Here is a 24,909-nt window from a genome sequence, read left to right as displayed (position 1 = left end):
GACGGATTTATCTAACGGGACAGCAGACCTTATGCAGCCTCTCTCACGGAAGGTCTCCTCCAATCATGAGATTGCTCAATTGTAGCTTCGTTTTTATCCTGTTCTTCCCTGTCCTGAACCCTATTCCTCCCCCCTTCCTCTCGTGTTGTTTGCTCCTCGCAATCCGACTTTTCCATTATCCGGCCGGGGAGGAAGGAAGGAAGGAAGGAAGGAAAGAAAGAGAGGAGGAAGGAAGGAGAGAAATAGAAATAAAAATAGCCGGCGAGATTAAAAAGCGCGAGTACGCTTTTCTAACGCGATCCGCGATTAACCGTTGGTAATCTTTTTTCGTTTCTTTGCTTCTCGATTTTCGAGCGTGGACTGATGGAATTCCAAGTGGAGAGATCAAGTGTAAGAGAGTTCGCTCTAAAATGTTTGAATCTAATTATTTTTTTTTTTTTTTGTTTCTTTCAGATAGTTTGTGACAGAAGGAAAAATTAAGAGTCGAATCTCAGTTGGATATATCATGAATTTGGAGATGGAGCAAGAATTCTCTTTGAATTTGGGATTTTTTCGTCCGCCAATTTCGAAGCAAATTATCCCCGGATTTGGATCGAAAATTATTCGTTTGGGGAATCTTTCGCGAAGTTTAGATCGAGAATGGGATCAAAGCGAGATATTCTCTTAAAATGTTGGCTCGAGAGTTTGGGATTAGTTTAGGGATAATTAATAATAAGATGGCTATTAATTGGAAGATCGATTCGAATCTTCGTTGAAAGTTACGGCCATTTTATACCAAAGTCTATTCTTAACTTGGTCCTAACTTTTCTTATGGTAAAATTATAAATCAGAGAGAGAGAGAGAGAGATTTTGGAAAGTTTATGGTGAAACGTATATGTGGGAACGAATCTAAAGTTTTGGATTTGTAGCTTTGAGAATGGAAGAATTTCCATCCAATATTTATTTCAACGTTGAGAAAGTTATCGTAACGCGAAATACGTTTTGAATATTACGATTTTATTTCTAAGAAGAAAAAAAGAAGAAGAATAAAATTTCACCGTAAGTGGAATAAAGAATGAAAAAAAATTATCGACGAGTTAGAAATTGTTGATGAATTTTAAAAGGAACAAGTACCAGTGGAATCAAATTTTATTTCTGAAGGATGAGAGGGAAGAAAATTTAAGATTGCATCCCGTGGAAATAGTTGATTAAAAAAAAATGTCTACCTCGAAGCCATGGTCGTAATTAAAAAAACGGCTTCCGCGATAAAGAAATCTGTGTGCAGAAGAATTTAATTTCACTTCTCCTCGGCCAAAAAAGAATCGAGGACAGACAGTAAAACAATTTCTGTTAAAGAAGTTTAAAAATAACATTATAGAAACAACTCGGAACAATCCCTCTTTATTTTTCTAATTAAAATAAATTTATTCGAAAATATCAAACAGACAAAATAATAAATTAATGCCATGAACGCTATCACGAAGAATCTCTCAAAAATACTTCTTTCTCGTCGCGAGATGGAATATAATAATTAAAATAAACCAGTAATTAACCCAGATTAACTTTAATTCCTTTTTTGCTTTTAGGAATTATTTTATCCAATTTTTTACTTTCTCTTATTACTCTACTTCCCAACTTTTTTCCTTTCCATCAAATTCGAAGGAACAAACGGTTCAAAGCTCGAATTCTGAAATCATCAGGAAGCAAAGATAGGATGATTAATCGAGAAAAATTCTATTATTCGAGAGATAAGATTTCGGCTTGATAAAAATGATTTTAAATTTAGTCGCCAGAAAATTGAGAGAATTAATTAACCACTTCTTCTCGATCACACAATATAATTCTTTTTTTTTTTTTTACCAACGAATTTTTCGTTCATTGAAATCAGATAAAAAAAAAGAAAAAAAATGAACGAAGCGGTCATTAATCACGGGCATTTAAATCGCTAACAAACAAGTTTTCCTGTTCTTCCTTAACGCTCTTTAAACTGGCAATTCCCCGGCTAACCCCTTTAACGCTTAATATCGAACGAACCAAGTGCTCGGTGACACGACAAAAGTCACTTATCCCGATAATGAGGTGGAGCTCGTTGATTCTTTTTCTCTTTCCTTTTTTTTTTTTTTTTACTCGGCCCCATTGAAAAGCGAGCCAACAACTCACCGAGATTGCGGTTGGCTTCGGCGGAGAGTAATTAAGAAATCAACGGGAGAAACGAATCGCGATAAGAATATGAACCTGTAAATATTTGCGAGTCGTATTTTTTCGCGATTGAGAAAAATGTTTCTCGCGCCCGTTTATTTAACCCTTTCGATCATCAGAAGCCCTCATAAGCCATCAGTGGTAAGGACTGGATAAATAATGCTTGTGCATCTAAATTCTGATAGATTTTGGAAAAATCATCATAAATATCATCTTTGATACGATAGGTTGCCAAAGAAGAAACCAAATTTTCTTTGTGCGAAATGTAGAAACATTCGTACATTCTGTGTCTTGAACACAGAGAAAACAAAAATCAAAAATACGCCTTCGATAATTTATTTTACATACAGTCAACAACTAAACTTTTATAACTTTTATTCACTTTTATAATATGTGTATTTTGCTGAAATAAAATCTTTTCTCGAATACCTTGAATTTTCAACTTGTACTGCTTATACCCCGCCTTCCTGGTGGGGACCACAGTCGGAGAACAGAGAAATCATAATTTAATTCAAAGAGAAACCGCTTTTCTTCCTCCAGGATTAAATAATTCGAAAGGGTTACAATTTTTCAACGAAACAATCATCGTTCATTTCCTAATCGAATTCAATTTCCAGTTTTATACAATTGAAGAATCATAATTTAATTCAAAGAACAATTTCTCGTGACCGAAAGGGTTAATTTTTTAACGAACAATCGTCGTTCGAACAAACACTCCCCTGATCTATTCAAATTTATTCCTTCTAGATGGAACGAGTTTCGCGTCAAAGATTGATCACGCTCCATTATCGGCTGGATTCCACCTGAAAGGAAGGTGAAATCGGTGGAGAGGGGGAGGTTCATTGATCACAATCACAGGTTGGCGGCGGTTGGTGTTTACAGAAAAAGCGTTTACACGAACACGCGCTCCGCAACAGTTGCATATACTGTCGATTTTATCGCTGACAAGGGGAAACATTGGCCGCTTACATGAGCAACAACACCGCCACCGGTTATCCATCCATACCTCCCCTCCCTTCCTCCCTCCCTCCATGAATCTAGCCGTTGTTCATAAACGGCTTGTTGTTGCTCGAATTATTCGAACAACAGCAAGGAAATAAAACGATTGGTTGAAGTGAAAAGAAGAAGAAGAAAAAAAAAATTCGCGAGTTCATTTTATTTCTCGAAATAGAAAAGAAAAAAAAAAAACTTGCGTTGTCGAGCGTACAAAATCATGAACGAGAATTTTTAACGAGATTCAATTGCATTCGATAAAAGAGAGAAGTAAATTTTCGAAGCAAAAGCGAAGAAAGACAAGATTGCTCCCCGATCCGTTATTTTATTTAATAATAAAAAATCATACTAACAAATTACGATGACTTTTATTAAATTAATTTATTAAATTTAAATTTAATATAAATATAAAATCGAAAATATATTTCATTTATAATATATTTACAATTTTCAATTTTCAAATTTACGATTTAATTCTTTACACACCCCTCGAGCAAACTTCGATCGCGCAACGACGAAATCGCATCCCAAATCCGAATATTCCATTATTCTCCCCCACTTGTACAAGTGAGTATAAGAAATAGAATTAATTTCGACCCCTTCCTCCCTAAAAATTCCTAATAATAAACAATCTTCAACGAACACCGATCTTCGATCACGCTTGCGTCGAAGAAAAATTTCGAACGAACACGGATCTTCAGAAGATCCGACGTTGCTTCCAACGATGGGGGACGAGACACCCCTCCCTCCCCCTCTCTCTCTCGTCCACCGTTCAAAAATCGTACACACGCGCGCGCGTTCAGACACATTCGCTGATCGAATTCGAAAAGTTTCAAACAAATCCAATAACAGATACATCGGTGGAGGAGAGAAGGGGGGCAGCGACGTCTCCGCATTGCGAATTCGCGTATAGTCACGCTTCCCCTGCGGGGAGAGTGACTATGAGCGGTACGTGATCGCTTGTCTTCGCCCCTTCTTCGAGCTACGTGTGTGTAGAAGCACGCGATGCAAACACGGCCGCATGTACGATACTTTCGTTTCGTGTATCGTTTCTCACCAGAGATGTAAATAAATCCGATCGTGTTCGACAAGAGCGTGACGGGGAGGAGGAAGGAAAATCGGAGGCAGAGGAAATGTTAAATTTTCTTCTTTTGTGAGCAGAGTGCGTTGACGGAAACAAAAATTGTTTTTTCTATTTCTGATTATCATTGAACGTATTCGAAAGTTGAATAAAGTTCGAGTCACTTTATTATTGCACGGTCAATAACTGAAGTTTTATAATATTTTATAACATATTGGTGAAATAAAATCTTTTCGATTACGATTTGAATTATAACGTTCTGTCCCCTTTGGGAACCTTATCAGAGATATTTCAATTCTCGAAAGGGCCGAAAGGGTTAATTTTTTAACGGACAATTTCTTCATTTCTTGACCGTTCAATTTTCAGTTTTGCACAACCGAAGAATCATAATTTAATCCAAAGAAGAACCGCTTGAAGAAGGCAATGATTTCTTTTATCTCCAGGATTGAATAATTCGAAAGGGTTGGAAATTGTGAAACAGGATGGGATCGGGAAATAATGTGCGTAATTGATTTATTGGGAAGAAAATAAAAATAAGGTTCTGGAATGCGCATAACGCGTTCGATATCGAGAACACGCGTCACCCACCGACATCCGTCAGGGAACGGAGGAGATCGAGTTCGAAAAGCAAAGCGATCGAGCTGAATTCGAGAGATAAAATTGGCTCCGGGAAGGTGGTGGCGGCCGCCACCATTGCGGGTCACGTTGGGTGAAAAAGAGAGAAGAAAAAAAAAAGGAGCGGGAGGATTATAGAAGAGTGGAAATCCACGTGGTGGTGATTTTTCCACCACGTATCCCGGCCGCGCACGGGATCCTCCACCATCTTCGTGCTCGATGTAGCGGACAGGGTGGACCTGTAATCTGCCCATTGTGCCGGCGCCGCGACGCGTATACGCAGATAGGAGCGATTCGGTCACTGGTAAACGCTGGTGTCTGAACGTTGGCCGTCTAGTGGCTCGTAAATCCGCGCCCCCCTCGCTCGTGCGTCAACCCACCTCTCCGCCCTCTTCCGGGCTCAAAGGGACCGAGTCGAGAGATCGGATAAAATTTAATAAAAATCCGTCTCGATCTGACTTCTCGTGATCCTCGAATCGTTTTAACGATTGGTCCGTGATGATCGTTTTCATTAGGAGAAGAAACCTGAAACTTGTCGTGCGCGAGTGGGAAGAATTTAGTGAATTTTGGAAATTTGGAAAATTTGACGTTTCTTGTTATTTAACGAAAATTTATTAGGAATGCAGATTTCCCGATCGTCGAATCATTTTAATGGATCCGTGATCGATGATCACTTTTATTAGGAATTAAAATTGAAATTTGTGTGATAGGAATTTTCAAAATTTAAAATTTTAGAATTTACTAGGAATTTGCTAGATTTTCTTATCATAGAACCATTTTAACCGTGATTCATCCGTGACTGATGATTATTTCCATTAGGGATTAAAATTGAAATTTGTGCGTGTAGTAGTAGGAATTTCCAATATTTAGAATGTTGGAAATTTGGAAAATTTGGGAAATTGGCCATTCATTTGGAATTTGAATTTTAGAGAGAATTTGGAAATTTTCGAGTTTCTTGTTATTGATAAAAATTTATTAGGAATGTAGATTTTTTGATCATCGAATTATTTTAATGGATCCGTGACTGATGATCGTTTTCATTAGGAAACGAAACTGAAACTTGTCGTGCGCGAGTGGTAAGAATTTAGTGAATTTTGGAAATTTGGAAAATTTGACGTTTCTTGTTATTTAATGAAAATTTACTAAGAATGCAGATTTCCTGATGAAAATTTAGAATTTTGGAAATTTGAAAATTGATAATTCATTGGCAATTTTAGAAATTTGGCAATTTTCGAGTTTCTTGTTATTAATAAAAATTTACTAGGAATGCAGATTTCCAGATTGTCAAATCATTTTAATGGATCCGTGATTTATGATCACTTTTATTAAAAATTAAATTTGAAATTTATTTTAGAGATTCCAAAATTTTCGTTTCTTGTTATTAAAAATTTTCTAGAAATGCAGATTTCCTGATCCTCGAATCATTTTAATGGATCCGTGATTGATGATCAGTTTCATTAGGGATTAAAATTTCATTAGATTAAAATTGAAATTGAAATTTAGAATTTTGGAAATTTGGCTATCTGAATTTTAGAGATTTGGAAATTTTCGAGCTTCTTGTTATTAACAAAAATTTACTAGAAATGCAGAGAGAATCGTTTTAAGATAAATCAATAAGGAATATAACGAATTTACGATCAAAACGAGAACTTTGTGTCATTTTTAAGCCGAGAAACTCGTTCAAAACTTGAGTTATAGGTTGAACAAAGTAATTCACGATTGCAACGTGATGACAGTTTTTGGCGGGCAGATGAAGAAACTTGGAAAAATAACAAATTCTTTGGCAATGACTAGTTTTGTGCTGGCATTCATTCAGAGATTTATTTAATCGTATACGTTTGAATATATTAATCGTCGAGTTAAAAATTACATTTACATTTCCGTTAAACAGTATCTATTACAAAATTTATCCTTTTAATATTGATTATTCATCTTTATCGATAATATCAAGCGAACTAACTTTTCGAAACAAGTAACTCTTGAAATATATCCTATAATTTTCAAAATTGTCGAAGTAGAAACGAATAGCACATGGTTTGAACGATTTACAGCTGACCACCAGCGAGAAGAACAGCTGTCAAGAATTCGAATTTGTGGATTCTTGCCTTGCCTTGCCGCGATCGTTGCTGCAACATTTGGAGAGCAGCATAATCACTGGAAATAATTTATAACGCGTACGAGCGTGAATACAAATTCTCTTCACAAATCGCGGTCATAAATCGCCAGCCGCGTTTAACGAAACTTCACTACGTGCCGAACGAGGAAAAACTATTCGAAGGAGCTCTACGACCCCCCACTTTGCCAAAACGTATGTCGGAATTTTCGATCGATAATAAACAACAGAGAGATACACGATCCGTCGAAACGCGCGTATTTATTCGTACGCATAAAACATACCATTCCGCCCTTTTAATTCCAACTAAATTTTACCCCCCCCCTTCCCCTCCCCCCCTCCTCCTCCTCCTCCCTTTTCATGGTAAAGCATCGAAAAGTGAGAGCTTAAACAGACCGAGCACGCGTTCCGCGAACAATGAACGACCAACTGCATGCCGATAAAAGCAACAATTTAAACCAATTCAATTTTTCATCGATTTTTGTGTGATTCGGTATCTTGTTTCGCACCGAGGCCGATGGAAGGTGAATTAATGTTAAGAGGTATTGTACATTTTCCATTTTCGAGCGCTTTAACGCTCGATTGGCTCAAAGGAAGAAAAATTCGGAATGCGTAGAACGTGATTGGAGTAACCCAATTCCATCCCTCCGCCAATGATCTCGCGTTTTCGAGGAAAAATAGTTTTGTCACACGCGTTTTGGGAATATATAGGGGGTGTTTTTTACGCAAGGCTCGACAGATTGAAGCGTTTCTAAAAAATTTTCATTCTTCGACCAAGGAAAAATTACGTATTAAATTTCAACAATTTTCCAACAATAAAATTCTAAATAATACGAGAAATGAGAATCCAGTGCAACTTGAAAAAGAAAGATTTTTCTCAATTTTGCGTAATTAGTTTCACTAGCTTGTAAGCTGATAATACAAAAAAAAAAAAAATAATACGATATAATATAAAAAGAAGTTAAAAAAATCTGGAAACGAATTCGAGAAAAATCGTTATCGTTCGATGGAACCTTAATCGTTCCATAATTCGTCGGGTTGATGGAAAGACGCGTGAAAAAATCGGGACGAACACCCTGTACAAACGGTTGCCATTGAAACAACTTTGCCAGTGAAAACGGTGGACCCGCGTCAACCGTGACTGGCCGTCACTCGGTGAAATTATTCGACGCGTTTCAGTCGCGCGGACAGACAGTGTTCGGCTCGATGGGCGAGAGATGGGCGCAAAGTGATTACGGAAACGACAAGTGATAACAATGAATTCGCGTTCGAGCACTCTTACCGCTCGGGGGAGGGCTGAGAATGGAGATCGGAAATAATGGATGTCGCTCTCTCGCCTAACTCGGCGCGAGTGTCACGCTGATACGTTCACTTTCCGCTATTTTCGGGAAAAAACGGAGATAAATAAAATAAAAGTGAATGGAGAATTTATTATCCGAAATTAGAATAGCGGCGCCGCGAATTTGTATAAACGTAATCGTTGTTCCGTCGAAAATTTATATACGCGATCGATTTTTGGACTTTTTTTCCGGTCCGAAGGGTTTTAGGATATAATGGAATTATTTGAAATTGGAGTTTTCGCGATAATTGATGGATTTGTCGAGAGAGAAAAACTCTTGTCAAGTTTGTCGATGAGATTTTTTTTTTTTTTTCTTCTTTTTTTTCGATGACTCGTTTGATAATTTGATACGTGATTCGATGATCACGGTGAAAGTAATACTGTTCGATTGTGATTGCGATCAATTGTGTCAGAAATATTAATTTGCTTTTAGAAATAGCGGAAAGTTTTTTTTTTTAAATAATTTATTTAGAAGAATAAAATTATTTTCATCTATTTTATTTCTATTTTATTCGAAGATAACGAAATAATCTTAATTTTCCATACGAGACTTTCGTATGGAAAAATTATTTTTCGATTTTTATAATGATTACATTTATATATACGTACGATTCAAAAAATAATAACGGAGAATTTTCAGAAATTGAAAGTACACATATTGGACGCGATGCAATGAAAGAGATCAACGCCGCGAAAAGTTCGTGATCCGTAAAGTTTTACGGCTTCGACGTTTATAAACGTTTTGTTGATTGAACCACGGATTTCTGAAAACGATTTGAATTCTAGAACGTTTAAAGTTTTTCAAGTGAAAAAAAAAAAAAAAAAAAAAAAAAGGAAAAAAAACCTCATACATTGTGCACTTTGACAAACGCGAAATTCAATCAGTGTCCGGTTGTGCGCAACGTGAAACGAATCTCTCTCTTTTTTTCTTTCTTCTCTTTCATTCTATCGAATGGAATATATGTATTCGGTTTTATCAACAACATGTAAAATATGATTTTTTTCCCTCATCACTTATGATTGTGCTAATTAATCGTAGAATAGATTAATTAAGGAATCAAATAAGAAACAACGAATATAACAACGTTGCCAATAAATACGTGGCGAAAGCTAGAAATCTAACCTTTACGAACACGATGTAAAAAGACGTAAGACGTAAAAAAAAAGTTGGATAAGAATATCAATCGTACCTTAATATTCCACGTTGTTCCCGTTGAATCAACATCTGGTTAGGTGCACAAACACTAAACGAAACGATAAATAGCAACACTTCACAAAACATTTTAAGAAAACACTAAGAATTTTCCCTACGAATCACGAAAACGTCCAAACGTGGTCACCGTTACACATCTTCGAAGTGACAACTGCTTGAAGTTAGTCGCGGTTGCGCGCGCATACGATTGCTACAGAACACTCGTTGCGGGAGTTCGCTTACCTTTCAAATAATTACACATCGTCTCGTTTCACCGTCTTACGATTCTTAACATCCTCTTCCAAAGAAATTCTCAAGAAAATATTTAACACGCTTATAAATACATTTGTCATTTTCAATCACATCTAGAAAAGGAATTATCCTTATATATTTATAAAATTTTATCATTAAAAATATATCACATCGATATCTCTCTTCGAACAATTTTAAAACTCCACAATGCCTCTTAAGAATAGGCGGCCACTTCGAAACGCCTTTCGAAAAATTAAAGATCGTAAGAATTTCGTGGCTTTCAGCATTCGATCTTCTACTTGGAAACATCGATATTCGATTATCTCTCATTAAAGGAAATACCGCATATTCCTTCGTATCGTTTTAATTAACTTCTCCGCTTCCCTCCATCCCTCCCCCCCCCTCCCCAATTCTTCCGGCACACGTTGTTCCCACTCCGATACGAGCCAACGCGGTTTCGAAATCGAGATCTGTTCATCCGTTACCTGTCGGTGATCGGCAATTAGGGGATGTATCCCGGCATATCCGAAGTCACTTATTAATCCGGGATAAGCAATCGAGAATCGGTGGAAGGGTCTCGGTTCCCCGTTAAACGCCCCGGTTCAATCCTTCCAACGTCTTGAATTATTAATTGTCTCGGGATACACAGTGTATACAGAAAGGCGGAAGGCGGAGCGTTATTCGAGCGCGCCAACGAGAGAATCGTCGAAGGGGGGAGGGAGGGAGAGAGAAAGAGAGAGATAGAGATAGAGCAAGCTCGTAGCAAGCACGTGCCTCGTGGCGGCGCATTACCTTGATTGCAACGGCAGGAAACGCTAATTCACTAATGCGTCGCTTCCATACTCGTATACCACCACTTTGCTTTCGTACGGCCGCGAGTATGGCTCCGGTTATTGAAGATAGTTTAGGATTTTACACTAACGATCCCGCGTTGCGGTCGTTCTGTGTATCTTCGATCACGGTGGTGTCCTGCCACGAGGCAGTGGGGGGAGGGGAGGGGGAAGGGAGAGGGGAGGGGAGGGGGGGAGAGAGAGGAGAACGGCTATTTGGGGAATTAATTTCTTGGTGCAGTCGTTGTTTCTGGGCCAGTTTAGCGGGATTAAAGTGGAGTGGCGAGTCGAGAATCGATGCGCGTGTACCGGGGGGATCGATTAATTCTTAGTATAGGGGAACAGTTTGTGAATTTTTCCGGATTTATGTTTAAAATTTGAACAATTTCGATTTCATCCATTTTACCTGAAAAATATACGGATATCGGGCAAAATTGGTTGTAATACCAATTATTTATTTAAATATCATCCAATAACCGTCTACTAATAAATATATTTTATCGACATCTCGTAATTTCCCCTTACATTTTAATTAAATTCCCTCCCGCCTAAATCTACATATTTCTTTAGTTCGCCCTTCCCCTCTCCCACTATTTTTTGAGGATAAAATTCCGCCGCAAAGCCTTGCTTAATTTGCCAGTTAAGAATATGCTAAACCCTCGCTTTACATGCAAATTTTCTTTTCCAACAAACTTGAATATTCCCGCGAGTTACAACACAGTAGTGTTACGTATATTAAAAGTATCTCGGATCAAATCGATCAAAAATATCGATAATATCGAAAAACGGGGACACACAATGAATATTTTATATATTCATCGCTGTTAGAAATGCTCGAATGAAAATATGCAAATATGGCAGGTGCTGCCTCGAATGCCCGCCGACCGGGGGATGCGTTTGCTAATGAAGATGGAAGGTGTTGTGGGAATTGCACAATTTTCGATTCACTCGCTTATTATGGATGGCTCTAATAAGAATAAGAAAGATAAATCCAAGCGAAAGAAGAGAAAAGGAAGAGGAAGTGTGAAAGAATGCAGGGGCAAAGAAAGTTGTGTCAAGAAAGGAATGATCCAATTACCCTCCAACAAACGTTCACTTATTTTTTTCTAATAATCGAAACGACGATTATTAAAAAGGAATTCCGCGCGAAGCAATTGCCTGGAAATGTTAATTCGCTAATGCACGCCCCTTTATAACACCACCTCGGTTCAGCATACTGCAAGTTCCAGCTATTGAGAATAGTTTAGGATTATGCGCTAACGATTCCCCGCTGCGGTCGCTCTGTGTATCATGTCCTGCTGCCGTTCGACCTGTTTCCTAGACGATTAATTAATCTTCCTCGTTTCTAGTCACCCGCTAATGCCACGGCAATAATGCATCGGGACTTAATAAATGGCTCAACGTGGCTTGATGATTAACACGCTATGATCAAAATGAAAAGGAAAATAAAGATCCCCGACAAGATCGTGAATCCTAAATGATAAAGGATATTGATAATTTTTCTTCCCTATCTGTTCTCTATATAATATATTTATATTTATATTTTTCTCTGTACTTTTCCACTCTTTTCAACTAAATTATAAAAGATAATTTTTCTTTTTAACCCATCGAAAATCTTTTGTTTCGATGATATTTTGCAATTTTCTTTATTCAAGCTTATAGAAATTAATTATTGTAATTTCCATTCCACGTAGATCGATTTATCTAAAAAAATATTTCTCCGTATTTTTCAATTATATTATATTTTTTTAAATTATATATTATATATTTTTAAATTGTATAAGATACTGATAATTTTTCCTCTCTATTCGTTCATATTTTTTTGTTTTTAATCCACCGAAAATCTCTTGTTTCGATGATTATGATATTTTGATTAATACACTTGCAATTTTTTTTATTCGCGGATCGATTTATCTAAAAAAATATTTCTGTATATTTTTCAATTTTTAGATTATAAAAAATATTGATAATATTTCCTCTCTATTCGTTCATATTTTTTTTTTAATCCAACCTCTTGTTTCGACGATTATGACGATATTTTGATTAACATACTTGCAATTTTCTTTATTCAATGTTACAGAAACCAATTGTTGTACTTTTTCAACACAGATCGATTTATCTAAAAAAATATTTCTCTGTATTTCTCAACTAAATTATAAAAGATAATTTTTCTTTTTAACCCGTCGAGAATCTTTTGTTCCGATTATTACGATATTTTGATTAATACACATGCAATTTTTTTTATTCGATTTATCTAAAAAAATATTTCTCTGTATTTTTCAACTAAATTATAAAAGATACTGAGATAATTTTCCCTTTCTCTTTGTTTTCCTCTTCTTTGTTTCGATGATCATGATATTTTGATTATAACACTCACAATTTTCTTTATTCAATCTTACACATATTTTTTAATTATTGTTCTTTCCATGTGCAGATCGATTTATCTAAAAAAATATTTCTCAACTAAATTATAAAAGTTTATATTTCTTTTTAATCCAACCTCTCGTTTCGATGATATTTTGATCAATGCACTTGTAATTTCTTTTATACGCAGATCGAGTTATCTAAAAAAATATTTCTCTCTACTTTTCCAACTAAATTATGCCTGTACAAATTTATCATACGCGTCAACCATACAACCAGTCAAGTATTTATCGGAACAATTATCGAATATACGCGTTGAACCGCGATATATATATATACACACACACACACGAATTAACGAGGTGACGGGAGAAGAAAATAACCGTTTTAATTGGGAGACTCGGGAAAATTGGAAATAATTGAATCAATGATTAATCCCCTCGAAATGCGGGGAACGATATCTCGAGAGCAACCGATATTAAACCGTTGCGAATGGATGAACCTTAGAAGTCGGAATACGGTCTCTCCAACGTTTATAGCGGCCGAAAATTGCGCCATTCTACCGTACGTACAATTGGCCATCCACGTTTGCGCCGTTATTGAATCCTCTAATAGATAAATCGAGCCAACCTTTCCTACGCGGCTATTAATTCCACCATTTCGCTTAAACAATCGTTCCGTTCCATGGAAACGTCATACAGGTGGTTTCGCGATTTCTATGGGAAATGAGGGGATCGTGTGGAACAAGATGTGAGTCGGGCGGTGCTTTGTTCCATCAACGCGCGTGACGCTTTTGTTTTTTTCGATAATTGCAAAATTTTTAAACACAAATGCGTGTTTATCTTTATGATATTATGATGGGGGGAAAAAAGTATTTGGGATATTTTATTTCATGTCGGATGGATAATGTTGTCTTTTTTCTTTTTTTATTCTTAATATTGGAGAGATTTAAAAGAAGAAAAAATGAAAGAGGATTAATTGGAGAGGATTCGAAGAAGAGGATTTTTTTGGGGGGGAAGGATGAATATTATTTCGGACGTTAATTTTTAATAGTAATAATTTATTTTTTTAACAAGCGTGTGCTGGTCGCTAAGCGCGTTATCAATAATAACGAAAGAAAGAAAGAAGGGAAGAACAAAAGGAGAGGAAATAATTAATTAATTAATTATCAAAGTTTTCTAAGAGTCGGAGGTTGCTACATACCCAGGGGAATGCTATACATCCGAACAAGTTGAGAATAAAAATGTACGAAAGTTTAAAAGTGTTATCAGCAAGTTTCGAGTGTAGCTAGCAAAATCATCGAATAATACGAGAACAACGATAGCGAAATACGAAAGAAAAAATTATTCTCGCGTTAAATAATACTGTTCTCACCATCTTCCTTTCGACAATAATAATAATAATAATTATTGCATCGCGAAAATCTCGACGACGATTCGAAACAAACCGCCATTTTCTTCTTCATATTCCATTCCACATCCACAATATCACGGGAATAAGTTATTCGAACTGAATCGAACGGAAACTTATCAAAAGATCGTCGATCGGTGCAAATAGATTGAAAATAATATTTCCAGAAAGAGGGAGAAAATGAAATATCGAAAAAGAAGGAATCTCTTCGTATATTTTCGCGTTTAGAATTTTCCCTCGAAACGTACCGATTCTAATATTCGCCCGTTCCGCGTCGACGCGTTGTTTCACGACGTTGAATCTTTAACCTTTGTTTACGCGTGGCGAAACGATCGTGCGAAACCATCGAGCCAGGCGAGCGTGCTCTCCCCGGATCTATATTACCGAGATGATCTTCGCCGCAAAATTATTCCACCGAGTCCAGTCAGGTGCACGACGGTGATTACGTATCTCAGGCACGGTACTCGACCAATAATACCACCACATCCCCCCGTTCCCTGTGCAACGTCGTAAACACACACGTACGCACACACACGTGCACACGGCTGCGCTAATTTTACAACATCGATGGATGGATTTGCACAGGTATCGGTTATTTTATATCTCGATGGTTTTACAGATTGGAGGGATGTTTTTTTTTATAACGGTTAGAATTTTGTCACGAAGATAAAATTGACGATTAAAAGAAGGCGAAACCACGTTTCGAGTCCATTTTAACAAAGTGTGTCAAACAAATTCTATAATAAGGAACAAGTTGAACGTTCCTACTACGGTTTGAATTTCGTCGCAATTCCAATAGTGATTCTTCGAATGTACGGATCGTAGAAACGAATACGTGTCTGGAAAACTCAGAATCCGTTTTGAACTCTGTGTAACTGGTTTTCGAATGGCGGCTGAGCATCAATCTCGAGGTAAAGATAATCAACGTTATCCTCTCTGACGATTCTAACGTTGCGCGCCGAACGAATTCGAACCGAACCGAACCGAATCAGACCGAACCGAACCGAATCGGACCGAACCGAGCCGAATCGGACCGAACCGAACCGAACCGATTTCGAGACTTTCGCCTGCTTTTCGCCCCGTGACAATCGTTCAGATGGAACACAAATACCGGAATATATTTTAATTGAGCGGGACGGGCGAAACGAAATGCAAATCCGGCTGTTGGGAATAGGTATTACGTTAATACGAGATATACGGACGACTACCGTTAAACCGATTTCCATAAATCGAGCGATCGTGTCACTCTGGCCAATTCGTTGGTTCACCACTTTATTATTATTGTCGTTCGACCTGTAACCAAGTGGAAAAATTCGTTGTCGTGTCGTTGATGACATTGCGAGAGGGCAGGAGATATATCCACCACCCAGATGCACCTACCGATGCGTGATTAATCTTCATTTGGTTCCGTTCGAATAATTTAACGACGGAAAAAATAAATAAATAATTTAAAAAAACGTGTTATTCGAAAATATCTCGCCAAGATGAAAGTTGGTCAAGTTGGCAAAAAAAAAAAAAAAAAAAAAATCAGATATATCTATGTTAATTTATAAAGCTTCGACGATGTTATAAAGCTCTCCTCCTCGAATCGTGGAGTGCACATCCTTAACACATCATCGGTTACGAATGCAAATGGCAATCTCTCTCTCTCTCTCTCGGTCATCCTGGTGGCAACAGAGGCCCCCTTAGAGATTCCTCTAAGACGATTCCTCTCCTGGTTCTGGTTCAATAACGAAGCAAGTTTCAGCGCCAGCAGCGCCACGTTTTCACGCTTCAGCCCCTCTAATAGATATATGCATAACGGTGAGACCGCAAATGCTTCAATTATGAAACAATGAAATAGTTAGGGCCCTCCCCCCCACAGTGAGGAGGGTTCACGACGCGGTGGTGCGAACTGACGCCAACTTCTCGCGCTAACTTGCTACCGTTGTTTCGTCGAGTTAACCAGCTAACTTCGTACCAATCCACCCTGTGCCCTCCCTTTTCTCTCGCCCCCGCTCTCCTCTTCGCAACCGCTCTCCTCGCGCCACTTGCGTGCACGTCATCCGTCAACCGAAACAGAGAAATCTTTGCCCCTTGTCTCGGGGTTGTGCAGCCTTCCAGACCTGTGCGCCGGGATCCCCCGATGCGTGAAAAGGATCTGCAAGATCCTAGAACATCTAGGAGATCGGGACGCGAAGGTTTCGAGGTTCGCCGAGTCTTCAAACTTTGGAATCGTCTCGCGCGCGCGATTTCGAGTTTCTTTGAAACTTTTGACAAGTTTTTCCCGTTTTAACAATTTAATTTTGGAAATTTCAACGAATCTTTCTCCAACTAATCCTTGTCTCTGATCAAAGTTTTTTTTTAACGACTATTACACTCGATGCTAGAATCCAACCATCGAATTTCGTACCATTTATTAGCTCGACGAAATCCGGGCCCAAACGATAGGCCACCTTGCAACGTAGATTACAAGAATCTTGATCTTCTCGTACTGGTAAGAATTAAATCTCGATTAAAAAAATTCATTCCACCAGTCTCATTCATGCTATTCATATTTGGACCGAAATCCTCACGAGTCAGACTCGTGATAATACGGGAAGGGATTAATGGTAGAAAAATTTGCCATTCGATGTTTCGAAGTTTCGAAACGATTATCCATGATCAAGAAACGGCCGACAGGGCATATCGTGGCGATATACTTTGATGCAGGTCTACTACCATCAGCCACACTACTCCTCTCTCTCCAATGTTTTATCTCCAGCGAGGAGAGTAACAGAGGCGAAGGGACAAATGAAGGAAGAGGGAGGAACGCTATACCGTAATGGCGTCAAGTGGCGTGGTACCGGTGATAATCTACAAGGGCACAATCCGCCCATATAACGGAGATAAGGTCACCCATCCGATGCACGCCCCCTTTGAATACCTTTCGCGGATGTTCGACATCGCTCCCTGACCATCAATTAGAAAATTATTTATTACATATATATTGGGTAAAGGAAAGTAGTTTCGTTGTTTTCACACGAGTGTCGCTAGTTGGTTATCCACCCAACTTCGTTCCAAATCGTGTGTCGTTATTACCGACGTTATTTATAAGAAAGTGTGTTTTTCGCGATAACAAAGATGAAAGGCCATTTTATTACGTCGAAAGTTTCGACAATTTCCAGAAAACCGGTTGAAGTTGACCAATCAAAATTGCAAAAGGAGATTGAACTTGTCGAATTCGACTGTTCAATAATATATATATATATATATTAGATAAAGGAAAGTAGTTTCGTTTTTTCACACGAGTGTCGCTAGTTGGTTATCCACCAAACTTCGTTCCAAATCGTGTGTCGTTATTACCAATGTTTCGTGGTATTTATTTATAAGAAAGCGTCGAAACTTTGACAATTTCCAGAAGAGTTTGAATTGAAGCTGACAAATCAAAATTGCAAAAGGAGATTGAATTTGTCGAATTCAATGATATATATATATATGTGTGTATTTCGATATTTATATTCCGAGATAAAGAATCCGTTAAACGACACGTTGTTTGACGCGGAAACGGAATTATGCAAATTTTTCAAAGTTCGAGATTTCGAAAGGGAAGAAGAATTTAAACCGCACACTTTCTCACGCAGTAGTGGATTCACAGTCGAGACAAGGCGATTCGATTTCGTCAGGGTAATTCATTTTTACCATTACCGTGCGCTACGTAATTCGTTCGACCCTGGCGGGCCGAGTGATATATTCGGGCGAGGGGGGGGCCGTCCGAAACCGGACACCGAAGATTCGTCTTCCCGAAGGTGTCCAATTTTACGGCTAATCTAAGTCGTAAGAGACCGCTCGGTTAACCCATCCTCCAACGTTCTCGTTCTCGTTCTCGACCTCCACAACGCTCTTCTTCCTTCGTTCCTACCCTTCGTTCGTGTAACGATCAACCGAGCGAGTGGAAAAAAATTAGCGGAACGAACCTGACGCGAATTTCAGACCAGACGCATCGAGATTTCCAGAGATTTCTTTCTTCTTCTTTTTCTTTTTTTTTTTTTTTTCATTGTCGACAATTGCACGTATAAATTTCAATGCGTAGAAATGGAATTAACCCTTTCCTCTGTCGAGAAAGATCGTCAGAGTAAATGCGTTTACGTAATTCGAGTTGCCTCGACGGTGTTTATTGGGAAAGAAAAATTTAATATCGATGCTACGCTTTCAGAAAAAGATACTCGATAACTCCAATATACGGTATCTTAATTCGGCAATACGATCGTAAAAGTGTCTGAATTTTACGTGTTTGCATATGCGATTTATATATACGTCGATCGATGGGATTTCAGAAGATGGGACGAATATACCGGGGGGGGGGGGGGAGGGGATAGAAGTAAATATACATTTTTAATTCGATTATCAGCCTGGCGAATGTAAATACGGATGAATGTTAAGTTACGTCAAAAGCTACGTTTAATTATTTGCAGGGGAACGTTTGCATTTGTTGAAATTGATCATTTATAAACGATATTACCGGTAAATGGTTTATAACGAGAGATCCTTGCGCGTGATACCTGCAATTAATTTCGGGGTTAGACGATGCGTATTAACAGAGCAAAAAGGTATCGAACGAAGGTAAATAATAAATTTCGAAGCGACGAAAAATGGGGTGTACAATACAAAATTTATCGTATCGGCGGGAAAGAAAAACAATTTAATGATGCGGCAATCGAAAATTACGATGCGAATGCGTAATGTTTACAATACGGATTTATAGCAGAGTCTTGAGAATTATTCGTAACGTTTAATAAATATTAATGTGATAAAATCGCGTGAAATATTTTTTGACAACAGATATATATACACACATCGCGTGAATTATCGATAGATATTCCTATTTCGATTAAAATTATTATTCATGCATTTTAGGTACATTAAAACGCTTAATTATTCCCTATGTACATACGTATAAAGCCATTCCACTACTCGAAATTAATAATTCCATCGTAAATAATTTCGTAAATCCTAGGATATTTTCATTGATCGCCCCCTCCAGATTTAATCAAATCGTCCATTCTATTGAAATCGCTCGTATCGAAGTGACAGACGGCTATGTAAAATATTTGGAAAAATCGTCGTAATAATCCGATTCAATCGAAATCAATCATTTCAAACTCCAGACATTTTCTCGATTACAAATCATTATCCCTATATAGCAACAGAGCAATAATTCCTTTCAACGCACACGTACAATTTACACGAAATCCCAATAAAAAAGATGCTCGGCCAATCTCGCTCGTTCGTGGAGCGCAAGTTCATTTTCCCCGTGAAAGGGGAGGGGAAGGTCTGGCCATAAAAGTATAACCGTGCCTCGTTGTATAATTTAACCAACAACCGAGCATGGCCCAATTACAGAAGTGCGCCTTCCTTGCACACGACACAACACACGCGCGCGCTGGTTCGAGTATCGACCACTTTGGCCGGCCAGAGTCCGTGAAAAGCGGACTCCATTCATCCCGTCCACCCACCCTTCCCCCTGCAATAACCATCGCCGCGTTATCGTGCGTTATCGGAGGGGCAATAATTTTTCCATTCTTCCGGCGTCTCGATTCGAAGGCGAACGAGGACGACACTCGTGCTCCCCACCCCTCTGGATTATGGCCACAGTTGGCCAGCTCGAATCTTAAACGGAAAGGGAGCGCAAGATATACGGCCACTCTCTCTCGCTCGCTCGCTCTCGAAAATGTAAATTGAAACGATGATCTGCATGCGGACAGTCGAACTCATAATTCTCTTTGGACATCTTCATCGTGTATTCCCGGTGTAATTATGCCAGTTTCGCGGGGCATCGATCGATCGATCGATCGATATGTAGACGCGTGTATGCGTTTTGGGAAGCAGAAGAGAGGGATGATTTATTCGAGGTGGTGGCCCACCTCCACTGCTCCTTTTCTAATCGTAATTACCGCTTACACGAACTTCGATGCAAACGCCCCGACACCGATAAATCTTCGTAACGAGATCCCCCTCGGACTGCTGTCCTCCTCTCTCTTTCTCTCTCTCTCTCTTTCTGTTTTGAACAAGCGCGATAAAAGGTGAAGGGAATTTTTTAAAAAAAAACGCGCTGAATCGATTTTTACAAAATCTTTCTATCAAGGAAGAGAAAAACGTGAAAGGAAAAACGAACGTTTATCCCATTCTATTTTCTTTTCCTTTTGAAAAGGAATATATGCGTGTATTACAAGATATTTCTATTCAAAGTGAGATGAGATGTTACGAGCAATGTGAAATAGTGCAATGAAGGGTTGGTGAAGGGAGAGGTCACCTGTGACGTCACTAGCAATTAAAGAAACGACCCATTTAGTAGCCAGTTTATTTTTGACATGGTGCTATATTACGATTATCGATCGGGCAGATACATCAAGAAGAGCTACCTTTCGTTACGAATGGTTGAATCAATACAATCCTGGCCGGGGTGGTTCTTTCCGCGTTTTATCCTCCACTTCAAATTTGTGGTTCGAACACAAAGGATATTTTTCTTCTTTCTTTCTTTCTTTTTTTTTTTTTTTTTTTTTATCGCGAAATAATCACGTTCATATTTTATCGCGCCAGAGAAAGAAAGGAGAGGGGGATGGGATGTGGATTGAAATACTTTCTCCGAAGAAATTTATACCGCACATTCACTCGCGAATATAATATAATATACAACGGTTGGTTGGTATTCGACGATATGAATGATTATAAATAATAAAAAAGTGCATTTTTATCATGCGTTTTATTATGTATCATTCATCATTCGAGACACTTCTGACATGCAAATTCGAATTTTTCTCCGATACCGGGTGGGCCAATAAAAATTATCACTTTTCGAATCCGTTCCGTCCTTTCTTTGAAGTAAAAAAAAATATTTCCACTTTTATTAAAAAAAATTTTTTCCACTACAACGTTTCTAATTCTGGCAATATACGTTCATACTGCACCGATTGATTTTCGGTGAATTTCTTCGCTTCGTTTTTTTCGTTATTTATCGATCTAACATCACCCAACGACGATTATAAATTCATCTTTCGCTCTTTCAAAATTATCACTCGTTATTGCTCCGTTCAATTAACACGAAGAAAACGCCCTTCCAACCCCTTCCAATTAAACGCGAAATGAACGAAACCCTTTAAACGACGAACTCTAAGGCTGAATAGGATCAAGAGAGAGAGAGAGAGAGAGAGATTCGTCTTTGTGACCAAAATTCTCGTTTCACGTTCGGTTCCGGCCATCGTGGCCGCGATGCATTTGCCAAATGTTTCCCCGTACAAAGATTGGCCGCTGGCTTCGAAATATCTGGCATTCGGTCGGAAAATTAGTCCCTGGACATGCACAATAAACGGTCCCCGCTCGCCGATTCTTTTCAACCAATGGTTTCGTGGATTCCTTCTATCTTGTAGAAAGGAAGGAGAATCAGCCTCCTCTCTCCTCGAGGTTTTCTCTCACGAGCCAGTAAAACTCTGCGGAAATGGATCCTGGGGTTGGGGGATGGATAAGTGTAAGACGAGATGCAGGAAGGAAACGAGCCGGCCAACCGAAATGCCGAGGGAACGTTTCAGACGTTTCTCCCAGCTAGCAGAGAAAGAGAGAGAGAGAGCTCTTGTTGAGAGAGAATCCTGTACTACCACTACCACTATCACTCTCCTTGGTTAAATGGACAAATTTGAGATATCGAAATATTCCTCTTCGATTCGGTTTTTCGGAATGGAGAAACTGGCGTTTAAAAAAATAACGTTGTGTTCTCGAATACTTGGATTCGATTGTTCAGCATTAACGGATCCATCCATCCATTTATTTCTATATCGTTCGTTTACGGTCAGAAGGATAGGAGTCACGTTGGAAGGAAGAATGAAGCAGAGCATAGGTAAGGTAAATTTTGTGACATTGTGTTAGTTAACAAGAGAGAAATCGTTCGAGAAGTGGGCTCCGTTACGACAAATATTCAATTGGCGTTCAATTTAACAACGGGGCGGTAAGAGCAACCGCGTTGTAATTTTCCCGCCGCCCTCGATAATTCGCCGCGTGATATATCGCGAGTTATTTCATTGAATTTGAGAGCGCAAGGGTCGCGAGTCGCGAGATGGGACCACGGTCCAACAAACTACTGCTCGTTCGCCCACCAATTCCACGACCATCCCCGATATTACCACCACCGGTACACCACCGCCGCCCACCCCCACCATCCTACGCCAATTTGCAATTCATATCGTGTCTCATGCATGCACGATGGAGTGACTACTGTGACCGCGCGCGCGCGCGCTATGTCATCGGCCATGTTCCCTGTAAGTGGTCATCTGTGTATATAGGGTGTCCTCATCATCCGATCATCTTTCTTCTCATTGTGAATAATGAAAAAAATATTGTGTACGAAGCTTATATATAGGGTGTCTTGACCAATATCTGATCATCTTTCTTCTTATTGTGAAAAAAATATTGTGTATGAAACTTATATATATGGTGTCTCAACCAATATTTGATCATCTTTCTTCTTATTGTGAAAAAAATGTTGTGTACGAAACTTATATATATGGTGTCTTGACCAATATCTGATCATCTTTCTTCTTATTGTGAAAAAAATGTTGTGTACGAAACTTATATATATGGTGTCTCAACCAATATTTGATCATCTTTCTTCTTATTGTGAAAAAAATGTTGTGTACGAAACTTATATATATGGTGTCTCAACCAATATTTGATCATCTTTCTTCTTATTGTGAAAAAAATGTTGTGTACGAAACTTATATATATGGTGTCTCAACCAATATTTGATCATCTTTCTTCTTATTGTGAAAAAAATGTTGTGTACGAAACTTATATATATGGTGTCTCAACCAATATTTGATCATCTTTCTTCTTATTGTGAAAAAAATGTTGTGTATGAAATTTATATATGTGGTGTCTAAATCAATATTTGATCATTTCTTTTTTTATTGCGAATAACGAAAAAAATATTGTGTACGAAGTTTATATATAGGGTGTCTTGGCCAATATCTGATCATCTTTCTTTTCATTGTGACGACTTTCATTGTGAAATCGTGAATGAATCGAATATAAATCGTATATAGGGTGGGGCATCGTATTGTGATGCAATATAATTTTTTTCGTGGGTGAAGGCATAGAGAAGATTTCAAGGTCATCTATATATAGGGTCTTTACCACCAATATCTGATCATCTTTCTTTTCATTGTGAATAACGAAAAAATGTTGTATAAAAAATTTATATATAGGGTGTCTTGGCCAATATCTGATTATCTTTTTATTCATCGCGACGACGATCATCAATAACGAATCAAAGTAAATAGTCATCTTTACAGGATGGGACATTAACTATGTCCAATTTGAATATTGCCGTTATTTGGTAATATGAAAAGTAATATGAAAAAATATTGTATACAAAATTTATATATAGGATATCTTGGCCAATTTCTGATTATCTTTTTATTCATCGTGACAACGGTGACGAATCGAAGTAAATGGTCATCGTTTATCTATATATATAGGTTTCGATTAGTATTGGTTATTTGTACTACTACTTTTTTCCATTATGGCGATAGAAAAAATACTTAGAGCTGCGCCACTGACTTTAAGCGTTGATTAGCATCGATCGTTTGATTTTTTAACGCGATAATGGTGGAAAAAATATTTAGAGCAAAGCAATTTCAATTTAAATGGCTATATTTATGTATGAAGTGTCTTGATCGATTATTTTTAATTGAGACGATATCAAAAATATTTGTGCTATATCGTACGTTTCCTGTAAATGATTATCTATATATAGAGTGTCTTGACTTGACATTAAAATGAAAAATATTTAGAGCTATTAACCTTAAGTGTCACGATTGATTATTATCGATCTTCAATGTGATGGAAAATATTCAGAGCTAATTTGGTTCCCTGTGTAAGTGGTCGTTTATATACAGGGTGTCTCGACTGATATCCGTCCAGCCACGAGTGATATATCTATATACCATATATAGATATCGATTAGCATCTTCTTCCTCGATCGAAACGAAAAATATCAAAATGAAAAATATTCAGAGCTACGTATCACTGAAGATATATACATACACGCTTTGATTCTACCGATACGAAGAATATTTAGAGCTATGCCATTGACCTTAAGTGTCACCTATACACGGAACGCGTTGATCACCATCGATCGCCTCGTTATCTTTCTTCTTCAACTCGACAACTCGGCGGAAAATATTCAGAGCTTCCAAATGTAAAGCTATATATTTAGCGCCAGCGATTATTTTTCATTGCGACCGATATACGTCGTCATAAATTTTGCACTAAACGCTTAATCATATAGTTCATCGATATACGAAATTGTCGCCTAATTACCTCGATCCATATACTTATCCACTATTTCTTACTTTCCAATAATTCCCTAATGAAATATATACGCGTCCCAGAAGCGTCTGCTTCCTTATTTCGTTCATCACGGATATAAACGCGACCGAATCAGACGCGCCAAGAGAAACACAAATACGCGCGAAGAGACGAGTCGGTCAGCTTGGAACGACAGCCATAAGCCGATCTCCAGTACCGTCTACC

At 38.1% G+C, this 24,909-nt stretch overlaps 1 protein-coding gene across 40 annotated transcripts in view; it reads right to left on the bottom strand.

Moving 5' to 3' along the window:
* LOC100869770 (CUGBP Elav-like family member 1-A) overlaps positions 1–24,909 on the bottom strand; it is a 479,952-nt gene that overhangs the window by 336,813 nt on the left and 118,230 nt on the right. For 4 of the 40 annotated variants that reach the window (XM_086913405.1, XM_086913390.1, XM_031920355.2 and 1 more), the window contains exon 1: positions 9,510–9,839. The exons of 27 other annotated variants lie outside the window; for them this stretch is intronic. Coding sequence is in view for 12 of the 13 variants with exons in the window: in XM_086913390.1 (XP_086769516.1) it covers positions 9,510–9,601 (92 nt within the window). In the remaining variant the exon portion in view is untranslated. Of the gene's footprint in view, positions 1–9,509; positions 9,876–24,909 lie in introns of those variants that run through there. 9 more of the 40 variants (XM_031920357.2, XM_031920354.2, XM_031920358.2 and 6 more) reach the window with 5 other exon arrangements.

This window comes from Apis florea, unplaced genomic scaffold (genome assembly GCF_048593485.1).
Source record: "Apis florea isolate Af1SG1 unplaced genomic scaffold, ASM4859348v1 contig_3496_pilon, whole genome shotgun sequence".
In the NCBI taxonomy this organism is placed as follows: Eukaryota; Metazoa; Arthropoda; class Insecta; order Hymenoptera; family Apidae; genus Apis; species Apis florea.
This window is presented reverse-complemented; position numbering and strand designations above follow the sequence as displayed.